The sequence below is a fragment of the Notothenia rossii genome, assembly GCF_949606895.1.
Source record: "Notothenia rossii genome assembly, chromosome: 10".
In the NCBI taxonomy this organism is placed as follows: Eukaryota; Metazoa; Chordata; class Actinopteri; order Perciformes; family Nototheniidae; genus Notothenia; species Notothenia rossii.
The window spans coordinates 33,261,407-33,277,512 of NC_136908.1; the positions used below are offsets into that span (position 1 = coordinate 33,261,407).

The following is a 16,106-nucleotide window of genomic DNA, read 5'->3' on the forward strand; positions in this document are numbered from 1 at the left end:
AGATTACAATAAATTCAATGGCAAATATTGCAAATTAATCTAATTATTTCCTATAGGTTTACTTATATTTTGTGCTAAAATTCAAAGTATCTCATCTGTATTTACAATACAGCTTGATTCTGCAGCTTCATCTCTACTTACAGCTCGTTGGTCCATGTGAACGTTTACTGTTGCTATGGCTACAAGAAACCGCTGACGTTAGCAGCTCTTAGCTAGCCTAGCTAAATCATCTGAACAATAAAAACCCATAATATCACAATTCGGCATATTTAAACAAAATCAACCACAACTACCAACATTCACAGCCCTTCAACTCTGGGCTAATATGTTGTCACAAGTAGGAATATGCAGTTAATTAGTTGTTGTCACATCACATTCAATGTAAAAACGTTTTCTACTTTTTTTTTGGACATGTCTCAAAAATGTAGCCTAGCCAGCCCCAGGCTAATGTTACTTACCATGTATGCCTCCACTCGCTCGTCTCCCGGCGCAGAAGCACCTGCTGGGTCGGTGACCACGGCACCAAATAGGTCAGTCAATTTAGAATATTTAGCAGCCTCCACCTCCAGAGACTTCAGCTTTTTAAGTCGCAGTTTTTCAGCGCCACCCGGGCGTTTCTTCTGCTTATCCATTTTCAGCTCAGCAGCAGCCCGTCCCGCGACTCCCACCCATGCCATGAGGTCCCGCCCCACCCTGGTTTGTGTTGTGACTGACAGCACTGTCAGGGCTCTCTGAGCCTGTCAGCCCATGATTGATTGAAAAATGACAAACAATAGACCAATAATATGTGTTGATACTGGCAACACACTGCTAGCCTTCTGTAGCCAATTGGCCGGCCCAATTGGAGGGAATTTAGAGGGAAAAAAAAGAAAAGAAAAAAAAACATTGCGGACCGGCCCACACTGGGTCAACGGCCCACCGGGACGATGCCCGGTATGCCAGATGGCCAGTCCACCCCTGGGTGCGTCGCATTTGCGCTTCAGATGAGGCTCCCTACGCAAAATGAAGCAACCTCCGCAGTCTGCGTGATCTGCCTGTAGGGAGGGGCGGCCCTGCATGTAAAGTAATGGGTAAAGTAACGAGTAAAGTAACGTGTTACTTTATGTAGAGAGTAACGAAGTAATATTTTTTTTTTTTTTTTGAGTAATATGTAATATATTACTTTTTTTGAGTAACGACCCCATCTCTGTTTGCCAGTGTGTGAAAAAACAATGGTGATAGAGTATTATGAAGTACAACTTGCCATTTTGGTTCGTGGGGAGGACGGAGGATCTCTCTCGGGCTCAGGGTTAGAAGCTTCTTTACAGGGAGCCTGAAATTGTAGCACAAAAAAAAGACACTGTTGTCACCTTGGTAGTGGTTTCTTCTGACTTGTGTGCTGCAAAGGTCTAACAGTTATGGAGGTGTGCACATTCTGGATGAAGGCAATGATCTAATGTCTTGTCATGTCAACAGGTTGTAAAATCATCTGTCCTTACAAGGACTGCCGTCCCTACAAGACACCCTGTGACCAGACAGCCTTTATCTTTCTGTGTAGTATAACATTTAACCCGTTTCAATTTGACCCAAAGTATGGGGAAACGGAGCCCCCTTACCAAGACGATAGGACTGGTAAAACAGCTTCAATCTATACCAGTCAGCGACACGCAACGCGCCAATGTGTAGAAAAACAATACATTGAAACGCACCATCTTGTCCCCTGATGTGTTTGGAGTTGTACTAAGTTCGGTCCCAGCCTCTCGTGTTCCACAACATACAGTACTTCCTGTAAATAAGTGAAAGATAGGCACGACTTTAAAACATTATTGACTCATTTTGTATTAATCCGGTGAAATTCAGAAAATAATGTTAACACAGTATAATTATTTGCTGAAATAAATCACATCTGCTTAACTGAGCCGAGTGGTAGTACCATGAAGAGCAATGGAGGAATGGAACAATGCAACACGTTTTACCCGTCAGTTAAGCAATGTCCTAAAGAGAACATAACCTCACTATTGAGCGCCAGAGCCAAGCAGAATCCTCATAATTGTATGTTATCTCCTCATCTGGGAATATTTCTTTTACAGCAAATAGGTACAAATGTGGGGCATTTATTTTTATTGTGTAGCAGTCAGTTTGTATTTTTGGCAGCACTGTTGAGCATTTTGAAAATATATTTGCATGCCTCTGTGCAAGGCTTAGTCTTTCTATCTTTATAGCCAGAGGTGTAAAGTAACTAAGTTCATAAACTCAAGTACTATACTTGGGTAAAGTTTTGAGTTACTTGTACTTTACTTAATTATTTCAATGTTTTGCTACTTCTACTTATCTACAATTAAGAGGTAAATGGTGTACTTTTACTCCACTACATTTATGTAATACCTTTAGTTACTTTAGAGATGTGGATGAATGATGTGAAATATAATCAAGTGTTAAATCAGAGTTTAGTTCCACCTGGAGTAAATCCACAAGCTACCCTGCAGTATACAAAGTCATTCAAACTAGCTGCATGTCAAGGAGTGAACTCTGAGGCATGAACTCAATTGCACGACTCAAAACTCAGACTCAGATCGCGTTTCAAAATAAAGACTTTATTGGAATTTTGCACAGTAATAAAAATAAGGAAAAACAAAACACTCTTTCGAGGAAAACTAGAATCGTGATCAATATCATAGATCCGTGAAAGGTCCGTGAGGTAAGCCGATACGTAGGTCATCGAGAGACAACGAACTGACAATGAACAGGAGGGAGCTACTAAAATATATACACAGGTAAAGGGGACACAGATGGAAACAATCAGGGCGGGGAAAATAATCAAGGACGCAGGAGACAGAAGGGGGCGGGGAGCGTGGAGGCCTGAAATGAGAGGAAGAAATAATTAAGGGCATAGACATAAAGCACAAGACAAATGGACATGACAACTCTAACATAAAGAATAAACTTTCACTATAAGTTTCTTGGACATGACAGTACCCCCCGTTCTAGGGACGGCTCCTGACGGCCCAGGCTTCTCTGAGTTGAAGCGGTCAAAATCCTCAATGAGGTTTTTGTCTACGATGAAGCGGGAAGTAATCCATTGCCGCTTCTCAGGACCATAACCCTTCCAGTCAACCAGTAACTGTCGCCCTCTACCCCTTTTCCGACTAGCCAATAGTGACTTGAACGTGTAAACCGGACCTCCATCGATCATCCGGGGGGGCGGGGGGGGTTTGACGGTGGGAACCATAGCACTCTCCTTCAACGGTTTTAATTTCCCTACATGGAAGGTGGGATGTACCTTCATGGCCCTGGGAAGCCGTTGTCTCACTGAGACTGGGTTTATGACCTTGGTGATGGGAAAAGGACCCACAAACCGGGGAGCCAGTTTTCGGGAGAGTACGTGGAGGGGAAGGTCTCGTGTAGCGAGCCAGACTTTTTGGGGTGGCTGGTATACAGGGGCTGGTCAGCGTTTTCGGTCTGCTGCTCTTTTAACCAGTTGCGAATTCCTGCAGAGTATCTTCCTAGCCGCAGCCCACACGCGCCGACAACGCCTGACCAGAGCATGGGCAGACGGGACTGTGACCTCTCTCTCCGTGGCTGGGAACAGTGGCGGCTGGTAGCCATAAACACAGTGAAACGGGGACAGGCCCGTGGCAGAAGTAGGGAGGATGTTGTGTGCATACTCAACCCAGGTAAAGTGCTCACTCCAGGAGGATGGATTCTGGGACACCAGGCAGCGCATGCAGTTCTCCAGTTCTTGATTTAGGCGCTCTGTCTGGCCGTTAGACTCCGGATGGTATCCAGACGAGAGACTGACCGTGGCACCGATGAGGCTGCAGAACTCCTTCCAGAAGCGTGACACAAACTGGGGACCCCGGTCGGAGACAATATCCTTAGGGAAACCATGAAGCCGAAACACATTCTGCATCATGACCTCAGCCGTTTCCTTAACTGAGGGCATCTTGGGCAGAACAACGAAATGTGCCATTTTAGAAAATCTGTCCACTACCGTGAGAACTGTGGTTTTACCTCTAGAGAGGGGCAGGCCAGTGAAGAAGTCCATGGAGATCTCTGACCAGGGCCTGTTGGGAATAGGGAGTGGTTGTAATAGTCCTATTCGCGCCCTGGAAGAGGTCTTGTTTTGAGCGCAGATAGGGCACACCTCCACATACTCCTTCACCTCCTTCTCCATGGATGTCCACCAGAAACGTTGTTTAATAATGAACATAGTTCTCTTGACTCCGGGGTGACAGGTGATCAGCGAAGTGTGAGCCCAGTAGATCACCTGTGGTCGCTCGGCCTCCTGAACGAAAATCTGGTTAGGCGGGCAACCCCTTGGTGCAGGAGCTCCAGCATTGGCACGTATTACCTCCTTCTCTACTGACCAAGTCAGCACTCCTACCACCCGGTTCAATGGGATGATGGGTTCCGGCTCCTTGACTGCAGGCACAGGGTCAAACAGACGGGACAGAGCGTCAGGCTTGACATTCTGAGACCCCGGCCTGTAGGAAAGAACAAAGTCAAAACGGTTGAAAAACAAGGTCCACCTAACCTGGCGGGAGTTCAGTCTTTTGGCCTTTCTTATGTACTCCAGGTTCTTGTGATCAGTCCAGACCACAAAAGGATGCTCGGCTCCCTCCAACCAATGCCTCCACTCTTCCAACGCTAACTTCACGGCCAGCAACTCACGGTTTCCCACGTCATAATTTCTCTCTGCCGGGGAGAGGTTCCTGGACAGGAAAGCGCAGGGGTGAAGTTTGTTGTCCTTCTGTTGTTGCTGGGAGAGGACCACTCCCACCCCCTCGTTGGAGGCATCCACTTCCACCAAGAACTGGCGAGTGGGATCCGGCATGGTAAGTATGGGGGCAGTGGTGAACATCTTTTCAGCCGAGAAAAAGCCTCCTCAGCCTGAGGAGACCACACAAAAGGCACCTGAGGGGACGTGAGGACATGAAGAGGGGCTGCAATAGCGCTGAAGCTCCGCACAAAACGTCTGTAAAAATTAGCAAAGCCTAAAAACTGCTGCACTTTCTTGCGAGAGTCAGGGGTAGGCCAACAGGCTACTGCGCTAACCTTCTCTGGGTCCATCCTAACCTGACCTGGGGAAATGATGAAGCCCAAAAAAGTGGCTGTCTCTACATGAAATTCACACTTTTCGGCTTTGACAAACAACTTATTTTGGAGCAGTTTCTGTAGAACCAGACGGACATGTTGTTTGTGGGTGTGAAGGTCAGTGGAGTAGATCAGAATGTCGTCAAGATAAACAAAAACGAAATGGTTCAGAAACTCCCTCAACACGTCATTGATCATAGCCTGGAAGACTGCAGGAGCGTTTGACAATCCAAACGGCATGACCAGGTATTCATAATGTCCTGAAGGGGTGTTAAAACCCGTCTTCGATTCATCGCCCTCCCTGATCCTGACCAAATGATAGGCGTTACGCAGGTCTAACTTGGTGAAAACCTTGGCTTCCTGAAGCTGCTCGAAAGCGGACGAGATAAGAGGGAGGGGGTACCGGTTTTTAACCGTAATGTCATTGAGAGGTGAGTAGTCGATACAGGGCCTAAGAGACCCATCCTTTTTGCCTACGAAAAAAAAACCTGCACCTGCTGGGGATGAGGAATGACGAATAAGCCCTGTTTTGAGGGAGGCATCAATATAGTCCTTCATGGCCTCTTTCTCAGGTCCTGAAATTGCATAAAGTCGACTCTTAGGAATGTAACCACATTGTCTCTGATTTTTACCTGGATCCGGGTCAGGGTGCGAGGAGGAAAGTCAGAGGAAGAGATCCGGCTCACCGATGTACTCCTCTTCATTGGTGAGCCTCCTCTTTTACCGGACAAGCCACTTGTGGATGTCCGCGCTGCCCGCAGTAGAAACACAGACCCTCCTTGAATCGACACTGACGTTCTGCCATCGACAGCTTGGCACGGCCCAACTGCATTGGCTCCTCCACGGAGCCAGGGGGCGCTGTTGTCCGGAACGCAGGTGGTGAGGGGTGACGGAGCCTCCAAGAAGAAGTAGTATCCAGCGGCGAGCGTCTCCTCTGGAGAGGCGGATCAACCGCATCCTTGGATTTATTCCTTCTCCTCTCCGTCAAACGATTGTCTATCCTTATAGCCATGGATATGACAGAGTCCAAGTCAGCGGGCAGATCGAGAGGCGCCAGCGGGCAGATCGAGAGGCGCCAGCTGGTCTTGTAAAGAATCCGAGAGACCGCTGACGAAAGCGTCAAACAATGCAGCGGAGTTCCAGCTGCTGTCGGCTGCCATAGTCCGGAACTCGTGAAGACAAAAGAGCAGACTTTCAATTGGTGGAGCCTCCTCACCGGCAAGGGTATCGATTCAAAATGGACACTGATTTTTTGTAAAACACAATAAGACTTTTAAAAAAAGAGACATTGGATGACTCCAAGCTTTTGTGACTTTGTTTTACCTGCAACATCCACATCCTTCAGGGAACAGTTTGAACACTACAATGTGTTCTTCAATTGAACCAAATGTTAAGTTGTCAGTGTAGTCTTCTCCGCGATAAATCTATAGATCCTTCAAACCACTGACACAAACATTTATAAAGCACACGATGTGAGCACAGTGGTGTACTTTTTGCCTGTTAAAAGATGGCGACCACCAGAGGACTGCAGAACTGTGATTCCACATTCACACCTACAGAATGAAGTGATGTGTAGTCTCTGTTTGGTCTTGTCTCGTTGAATCTGTCGCCCTCTCCATGGCCTCAGAGTCCAGACCTGTTTCAGAGTGAGAAGTGGGAAGCAACAAATAAACGTGTTAGTCCATTTATATCTCAAGTTAAACACTTCCTCCAGGAGTCAAATGAAATCAAGACTGCAGAGCTCCTTCTGCTTAGAGGTTTGTCTTGTGGTGAATTGACTCACTCTACAACTTCTTTACTTAAATACTAGACAATATCATCATTTGATATTATGTTTTAGTGAAGCTTATAACTCAGAGTTGATCAGCTGTCAAGAGATTCAAAAAGAAAGGAATCAACCTAGAGAACACGTTTATCACAAACTAAAACAACAAGTCCCAGATCATTCCTTTAAATGTATGATCTTAGCACCTTTTTGACCTCCTTAATAAGGAACTCGAGAAACTCATTGCGTGTGGACTCATAGGACCTTGGTTAATTAAGTAAATTAAGTTCCAGGGAAAATACCTTACAAAATGTCAGGGGTCAGTACTTTCTAAAAGGTCATGAACTCTGGGGTAAGGCTTGCAGCTTAGTTCTCGCTATACACAGAACAAAATTAACTTCAATTGTTTGTCCTTCTTTTATCTGCATCTGAGATGTTGGCTGGGTACCTTGAGATCAACTTGGCCATCAGTCATTTTGAATGTGAGCCTGGTTATAGTAGTCTAGTTCACTTTATTAGGTTAAAATATGTTTTCTAGTTAGATGTATCCCATTAACGCCACTTTTGGATAGGTCTTGCGATATTGTTTGAAGATGCATCAGAGCGCTGGCCAGGTGCTACCAAACTGGCCCGTCAGTAGTATTACCCGAAAACGGCATGTAAAACAGCCCTCACATTTCCATACATCAGCAGGCAAACCCAGACAACAATGGCCTGAACGAACCTTTTACTTCCTAGAAAAGTACTTCCTAGGACTGGGCTGAAATGAATTCTTATCAGATCTTCCTGGAGTGTTTTTGATCCATTCTTGGACAGAAAAGAGATCAAGTGTTGAACCTCTGTGGACTGCCCCCAACCCCCCCCCCCCCCCCGCTCCTCACTTGACCCATCTGTGTGTTTGTAGCACTGACCCACACAACCAGATACAGAGTAAACAGAGATGCTATCTGAAGACTTATGAGGCTCCCGAGGTAGACTCTTTATCTCATCTCCGGAGATGAGCACCGGGCTTTCTGGGAAATACTGAGCCTTACCTTTCTGTTTCATTTTCAACAAGTAACCTTGTTATTAGTGCCTTTCGCAGTACACAAAGAAGAAGGAACTTTTTACTTCTTTCCCTGAGCCACATAGTGAATGTGAACTTGCTCCTGAAGGCAGAGCCATCATTTTGTGAGTGTGTTCATAACAAGGATTGATTATTGATTGATGAGCAGCATTGGTTTATCGTATTGTAAGCCTGCCATCAGTGTGTGAAAAGGTACATGTTGTGTGGTCTAAGTGCTTTTAAATACCACCACAAATGCCAAGGTCCCAAACATGCTGAGCCCATGCTGTAAGGCTGAGTGAACGCAGTTCAGAAACAGGACAGATGAGGAGGTTAACTGTCTTGTCTAACTTATCAAGGGATCTCATTTTAATTTTAATGTTTAAAAGGACACCTTGTCATATGTTTCTGTAACAATTAGCATGGTTTCTGTAGTAGTGCATAACGAATACATAAAAGAAAATACTCTTCTGTACATAGCACTTTCAAAGGATTTGGCTATTGATATAGATATTTTCTACTGTGGATATTTAATTATTTGCATATACAGGTATTTGTTGTTGATGTTTATTTGTGTACTTTATTATATTTGTATTTTATTCTACTTTAAATATATTTTCCATGTATGTGCCTTGAATGAAATACTGTGAAAAAAACATTTCCACTTCCAACACGGACTGACTGCACATGCAGATCATCAATATGTCATGTCATGTGGACCAATAAAAAAAAAGCATTGTTCAACAGTCTCATCCACATAATACAGCATACGTCGCTGTAACAAAGCCGTTTCTGTAAGTGGACAATATGCTTTTTTTACGCCCACAAACAACCTTCTTGGTGTTGATTTCCTTTGACTGTCATTTCATAATTCAGGTATACCAGGTTTTTATTATGAGAAAATGAAACATTTAAAAAAAAACAGCTTCCACAGCTCTTAAATTAGCCTTTTAGTGACTCCCAATAATTGATTATTTGGTCTCAATTATTATGTTTTATATTGTCTTATTTATTTATTTATTATTTTTACTGTTGTACTGTAATACTTAGTTTTGGGTTCTGAACTTTTGGATAATTAATTTAGTTTTTATTTGATTTATTTTCTTGCCTATTTTACCTCCTTGTACTCCATGATATCTTTCCAATCATAAACATATAGTATGCTGCATGCGTGCTAAAAGTTTTGAAGATACAACAAGACTTGAATTTCTTGTTTCCTGACTTGTGTTGTGTGATATATCGTTAAAGTACTTTGAGCTGCATCCGTATGAAAAGTGCTTTTCAAATAATAGGAAATGTATCATTCTTATTAACTATTGATCTGAATTTTCTCAACAACTCCCTCTTCCTTTCTCTCCCTGCAGCGGCCATTTTGGACCATCAGTCGGCTTGTGGTCGTGGTGAGCGCATGGCGTTGGGCCTGGCGAGGGAGAACATCAACAGTATGATGGACGTGTCCTCAAAAGCCAGGGTGGAGGTGGACGTGTACGAGCTGCAGAAGGACTCCCAGTACGACACCACTGACACCAGTACGTCACTGTCTCACTCTTCTTTATTTTCTCCACCAACCTATTCGTCTGCAAGCTCATAGTCCTGTTATGAACCCGGAAATACCCAATTTCACTACCCCAAAGTTTTATGTTAGAAATGTATAGTAGGCTCTCCAGCACATATAAACTGCTGGAAGCTAACTCACATATGTCGGGCAATTAGTACAATGAGCATAAGTTGCACTAATAAGCATCAGTGTTGGGACTAACGCGTTACTTTGTAACGCGTTACTGTAACGCCGTTATTTTTGGCAGTAACTAGTACTCTAACGCGTTATTTTTTTAATTCAGTAACTCAGTTACCGTTACTACATGGTGCGTTACTCCGTTATTTTTTGTATATAGTCTCGGCTCCCAGACGTTGGTGAGCGGCGCCAACAGCGAGGCGAACAGAGATGAGAACTGTACTTAAGTACTTGAGTAAATGTACTTAGATACTTCCTGTGTCACATGCGGAGACGCTTTGTGGGCGTGTTTGTGTTTAGTTAGCCTACTAACAATACTATCATGGCGACAGCGGAGCACAAGTCGAGTTTCTTCGCATGGAGATATGCTCACTATTTTACTTTTCTCGAGCATAAAGAAAAGAATGTGTTAGTTAAGTGTAAGTTGTGTCTTGGCGGGTCAAAGATCCTATCTACTGCTCAAAACAGCAATTCCAATCTGTTAAAACATCTGCAAAAACAACATGCTGGGACGAAGCTATTAGTTAAGACCACAGACCCAGAGCCATCCGACGCCACCCCACCTCCACCTCCACCCAAGCAACAGCGGCTGGATTTCAACCGAGGGACTGCTAGTCAGGTGAAAGTGGATAAAGCCATTGCACGGTATGTTGTTGAACACGTGCAGGCTATTTCTACAGTGGAGTCACCCGCTTTCAGGGAGCTAGTAAGCATGATACCATGTCCGGGCGGCACACGGGACGCAAAACGTTTTCCAACTACCTGGAGAAAGAATATACCAAAATGGATAGCGAGCTAAAGAAAACATTTGAGGGGCCGGAATACATCTCGACCACCGCAGACATTTGGTCTGTCCACAACAGAAGCTTCCTCGGGATAACATCTCACTGGATAGACCCCACCACTTTACAACGCCAGAAAGCTGCGTTGGCCTGTAAAAGGATAAAGGGTAGGCACACGTACGATCTTATTGCTAGTGAGATTGACCACATTCACTCTTTGTATGGAGTGTCAACAAAAGTTACCTCCACGGTTACTGATAACGGCTCTAACTTTGTGAAAGCCTTTGCCATGTATCAACCGGAATCGCTCTCTGACGACGATAAATTGGCACTTTGAAACATATCTTTGTTTTTGTATAGACCACATTGCTTAGCAGAGTTCAGTGATGCAAATGCATGTCAAGTTGATCAACAGATTGTATTATTCTCCAATGCAATAACAGTACTTAAATGAAGGCTATAAGGGCATTAATGGGAGCTTTTTTTTTTTGGGACCCCTTTTTTAAGTAACTCAAACGTTACTTTTCACAGTAACGCATTACTTTTTGTTGTAAGTAATCAGTAAAGTAACTGAGTTACTTTTGAAATGAAGTAACTAGTAATGTAACTAGTTACTGGTTTTCAGTAACTAGCACAACACTGATAAGCATTAATAATGACATTATAACCTATGTGGATAAAAGAAAATGGCTTGGCCGATTTGGAGAATTTTAGAGTGGTTTTGGGGGTTATTTAGGATGCTGAATCCATTTCCGATGTCTTTAGGATCAAAAATGGCCGTTATAACTGGAATGTGACCATATTTGTACTCTGGGAGGGCTGATGATATTTGTTGGTCAATTCGGAAGATTTAGGGGACTCTGGGTCATTTGGATTGGACAGATTGCCTATTTGTTGGAAAGATTGTCCACAGTAGCGGTAATAATTTCCCTTTTCTGCTATCTATATCCAATGGTAGCAACACTACTCATGGTAGTCAAAATCAACCCACCGAGAGAAAAAATATGGCCACTTTCTGGTTAAAGTTGCATCCTAAATAACACCAAAGCCATCTGTGTCATGTGCCATAATGATAATTAATGCCCAACATACGCAAGTAAGCCCCCCCCCCCCCACCCCGGCTGCAGCCCCTCTTCACTCTGACATTAAGGTTGACTTCTGGAAGCGCTCTGTGTGAGGAGGCAGACCTTTATTTAAGGAGGGGGTCAGCAGGTGCAGCTGTTGTTCCCTGCTCAGTGAACTTTAAATACCACACATTAATGCAGCCGCCAGCAGACAAACACACTTCACAGTGAACATCTGATAGTTAAATAGACAGACAGACAGAACAGACAGACAGACAGACAGACAGACAGACAGACAGACAGGCAGACAGACAGACAGACAGACAGACAGACAGACAGACAGACAGACAGAAAGATGTCTGTGAATGTATACTTTTTTTAATAATAAAATAAAGTTAAACTTTACAAATTTAAAAGACAATATATACATATTCTCAGTTAAAAATAACTATATTAAGAGGATTATCTACATTATACAAGAAACAGAATACAACAGAATACTCTCTTATACAACCCGGTATCACGGAAAGACGTGAACATGTGACGATTTACCATGCTGGGAGACGTGAAGATGTCACGATTTCGTCCCTTCAAACGTGACAGTTACATGGCATTGTTAACATGGCCCAATCAGTGGAGAAATACCCAGAAATGCCAAGTGAATGCTCTACCCCGACGGTCGGTTGTTATTGTCAATTTTAATATAATAATAATTTATTTTTTAATAGTCACACTCGAGTTTGCCGATTTTCTTGTTGCCACAGCTGGTCGACACCTCTTTTAGCAGAAACAAAGGCTACATTAATGTATTAAATCGATGTTAATCCATGTGTGTGGATGTGAAATTAACGGACGTGACGTAGCCTTTGTTTCTGCTAAAAGAAAGCTGATCCAGATTTGACGCCGATATGACGTCAAATCGGCGGCGGACCCACAGCACTATCAGAAACGTTGCTATCAGAAACAATGCCCGACTGTTTTGGACGTAATATGGTCAGTGTTTACATTAGAATCAGTAACACTCAGAGCTAACCTGTACTGCACATGATGTGTGTGAAGAAGCAGGAAATAAAAAGGAACTCACCTTGTGGTATAACCGGCAAGAGAGAAAGCCTTTGAGCTCCATACTGTTTCAGAAATAATGCTTGATCTAATAATACTTGTGTTTAATCACCGCAGCATTTTAGACAGTATATGCCAGGTCCCGCATGAGCTGCTAAGGCTCCACCCCCTCTTATTTTGTATTTTTTTTCAGTAAAAAAAAAAAGCTTTTCTTTTTTTTTCTTTTTTTTTAGCCTTTATTTATACAGGTGAAAATCTAATTGAGACACAGGGTCTCATTCTCAAGAGAGAACTGTCTATACCCAGAATCAGCACTTTTGTAAGAGGAAGAGAAATAGAGGGATATGAGGCTATAGAATGGGTGATCAGTTTTTTTTTGTTTTTTTTATATATTTTTATATATCTGAGACCTATGCTATTGCCTAAAAATAGCATGATAGGTGACATTTAAGAGAAGTGAGATGCAGCCTGGGTGTGGTGATGAAGGTCGCTGTGACCGGAGAGCTCTGAGAACAGATCTGAGAGCAGCTGAGAGGGTTATTGATTATCATCTGACAGCAGAGCAAAGAGACTCTTCCCCACGGAGAGGCAGTCAGTGTTTTTGTCAGAGCAAACACACACACACACACACACACACACACACACACACACACACACACACACACACACACACACACACACACACACACACACACACACACACACACAAACACACACACACTGTATATTCAGCAATCTGTGTACATTTTGATTAGTTTATTTGTGTTACTGCCCCCTTAAAGGCCCAGTGAAGTGCATGTTTTTGCACCAAAATGAAATGGCAGTTTCATTCCTTACATATCATTGTGCCTGTTCATGGCTAAAATAATTTTTAATAATTCATAATTAATGAATTAATGAATTATTAATTTTGCCGTCTGAGCCTAACGGAAGTTGCAGACGATAGTGGCTGTGACGTCACAAGATGTACCCAGTTGCGATTGTAAACATGGCGGAGACTCTGGAAAGTGATACTAGTGTGAGAGAAATGATTGATTTGGACAGCTTTTCGGACAGGATAGATGAGGAAAGTGATCAATCTGGTGCACTTTGAGGGCAACATTAAGAGATTTACGGATACAGCTCTCAACACTCATATGAAACATATATTTCAATAATCAAAAAACATTGGAATGATTTCTTAACCTATTTTATACAACTAATATTACATAGATGGAAATATTTGTTTACATAGATGACCAAACCCACTGAGATAACTTAGGCTACAGTTTACCTCCCTGAGCTGACGTTATCTCTCTCAGTCCCACAGGAGAGCACTCTCTCTCTCCTTATTGTTGAAACAGCTAATCTCCGTTAGCTCCGAGCTAGCACCAGATGCTAACAACAACCCTGTAACTCTCTCAGTCTCTCTTTCTCTCTCTCTCGAATCGAACAGTGGCCTTTATTTATCATGATCAATCAAAGAATCTCCGAAACAATGACACCAGCCAGGCTCACCTTCATCTTTTGGGAACAGAAACATCGCCACTTCGGCAGACTTGACATTACTACAGCCAGCGGCAATGCATCGTTTCCCCTGTGTTTTTCATCCCTCTTTCTTCACTGTCGCCTCCATTGTCAGGTTTTCTCGATTGGCAATCACTTCCAGTCGACTCCGACACACTTTCCAGGAAAATACTAGCTCAAAAACGTTGAGAAATTCGACTTTGAAAAAGAGAAAAAACGAACGGTGGTGAATGTAAACAGTGCGGCGGCGTCCATCTCGTGACGTCACGCAGTAGATCGCAAGCCACGCCCACGAAGGCGAAGGTCGACTGCAGATTTCCCCGGAAAATTCAAAACTCGTCAAATTTGTTGCTATTCCAACATTTTTTGATATGGGTTCCAATGGACAATTTTGGTCATTACTATACGTATTAGCATAACAGATCATGCACAGGTGCACACTTCACTGGGCCTTTAAACAAAACATTAGTGCAGTTCCACAAATAGGCAATGCTACAGTAATCACATTGTAGTTAGCTAATCAGCTATACTGCTATAATGTTACTTTACATTTACAGCACAAAGGATTCTGGGTGCTCTGGGTCTCAGCCTGACATAATTTGTTTCTATTATTATTTAGAAATCAATCCAATGCTCTCCATAAACAAACACAAATATCACATTCAACAGTGCCATAATCAATTTTCAAAAAAATGTTATACCGACAATGTAAACACCTAATAAAGTTATATTTTTAAATGCTCGCTTTAACCTGAATGAAAATGTAAAAATTAGGGCCGGGACTCGATTAAAACAATTAATCTAATTAATTAGAAGCTTTGTAATTAATTCATCGAAATTAATCGCATTTTTAATCACATATAAATATTTGACCTGAGAACAGTGAGAAGCAATTTTTTTCACATGGATTTTAGTATACCATTGAATAATGACTGAATACATAAGCTTAAGCAACAAAACATTTTTTATTTTTTTCAAGGTGGTACCTAACCAAGACCAACAGAAAAGTGCAATTTTTGCCATAAAGTGTAGCAATAGCATCTTTAGGAATATAGTACATTTCAGAGATTCAGGTAGCCTATACCTTCTGTAAACTATAACACTTTGTTTTTTAAGTAAAACACAATACTTTCAAGTACATTCAGAACATTGGAAACCCTGACTATTAGAAAACATCTCTCTGTTGCTTCAGAGGCCATAACAGACTTTGTTGATTTACCAACAGTGGATTTAAAAAATCTAATCAATTTCAGTCCAACTCTCTCAATAACCTTGGCCAAAACAATAAACAGTTCAACATAAAGTGCCAGTTGCACCAACAACGTAATAAATAGATCAACATAAAGTGTACCATTTAAAATAAAATAAAAAAGTGCCAGTGATTGACCTCAATCCCTCCTATTCTTCCAATATCCTGATGAAAAATAAAATCTCTCTGTTGCATAGGCCACTGTTTGATCAACGCGAATTGGGTGTGGGTCCTTGTACTCCGAGTCGGGCTAACGTCCACGCTAGCTTCCACGCTAGCTGCTATATGTTTTGCATTGAGGTGATACTTGAGGCTTGATGTGCTGCGGTGATATGCGAATTCCTTTTTGCATAATTTGCAAACAACCGTGCTCTTATTGACGCTTCCATCCGTCCGTTTTTTAAAACCAAATGTCCCATTCACGGGGCCCAACCAAAGCGGTCTCATCAGCTTCTTCGTTCATGTTGGACTATTGTTCACTGTGGTTTGTTGTTGTCTGAAGTCATGAACGTTAGTTGGTGCTCCAGTATAATCGGTACCCCTGAAACTCATCCAGTGAGAAACGTTCCGCGGTGCAAAGATAAGTGCGATTAAAATGCGTTAATTTTTTTAACGCGTTAATCTTTGTTTAATTAATTAATCTTAATTAACGCGTTAAAGTCCCGGCCCTAGTAAAAATGTGTCCAATAATCTAATAACTTGGCCAATAATGTAATAAAATGTCCTGATATTGCAATGTATTTTTACTATAAATGAAACTGAAGATAAAACAGTGGTTCTCAAACTGTTTTGGTCTGACCCCTTTCAAACTAGTTAACCTATGTT

The 16,106-nt window shown here is 42.5% G+C and overlaps 1 protein-coding gene across 1 annotated transcript in view; it reads left to right on the forward strand.

The window, feature by feature from the left end:
* LOC307022751 (glutamate receptor ionotropic, kainate 5-like) overlaps window positions 1–16,106 on the forward strand; it is a gene marked incomplete at its 3' end in the record, with an annotated part of 608,764 nt that overhangs the window by 326,930 nt on the left and 265,728 nt on the right. Inside the window, exon 3 of the mRNA XM_079655644.1 lies at window positions 9,248–9,412. Coding sequence (XP_079511770.1) covers window positions 9,248–9,412 — 165 coding nt within the window. The remainder of the gene's footprint in view (window positions 1–9,247; window positions 9,413–16,106) is intronic.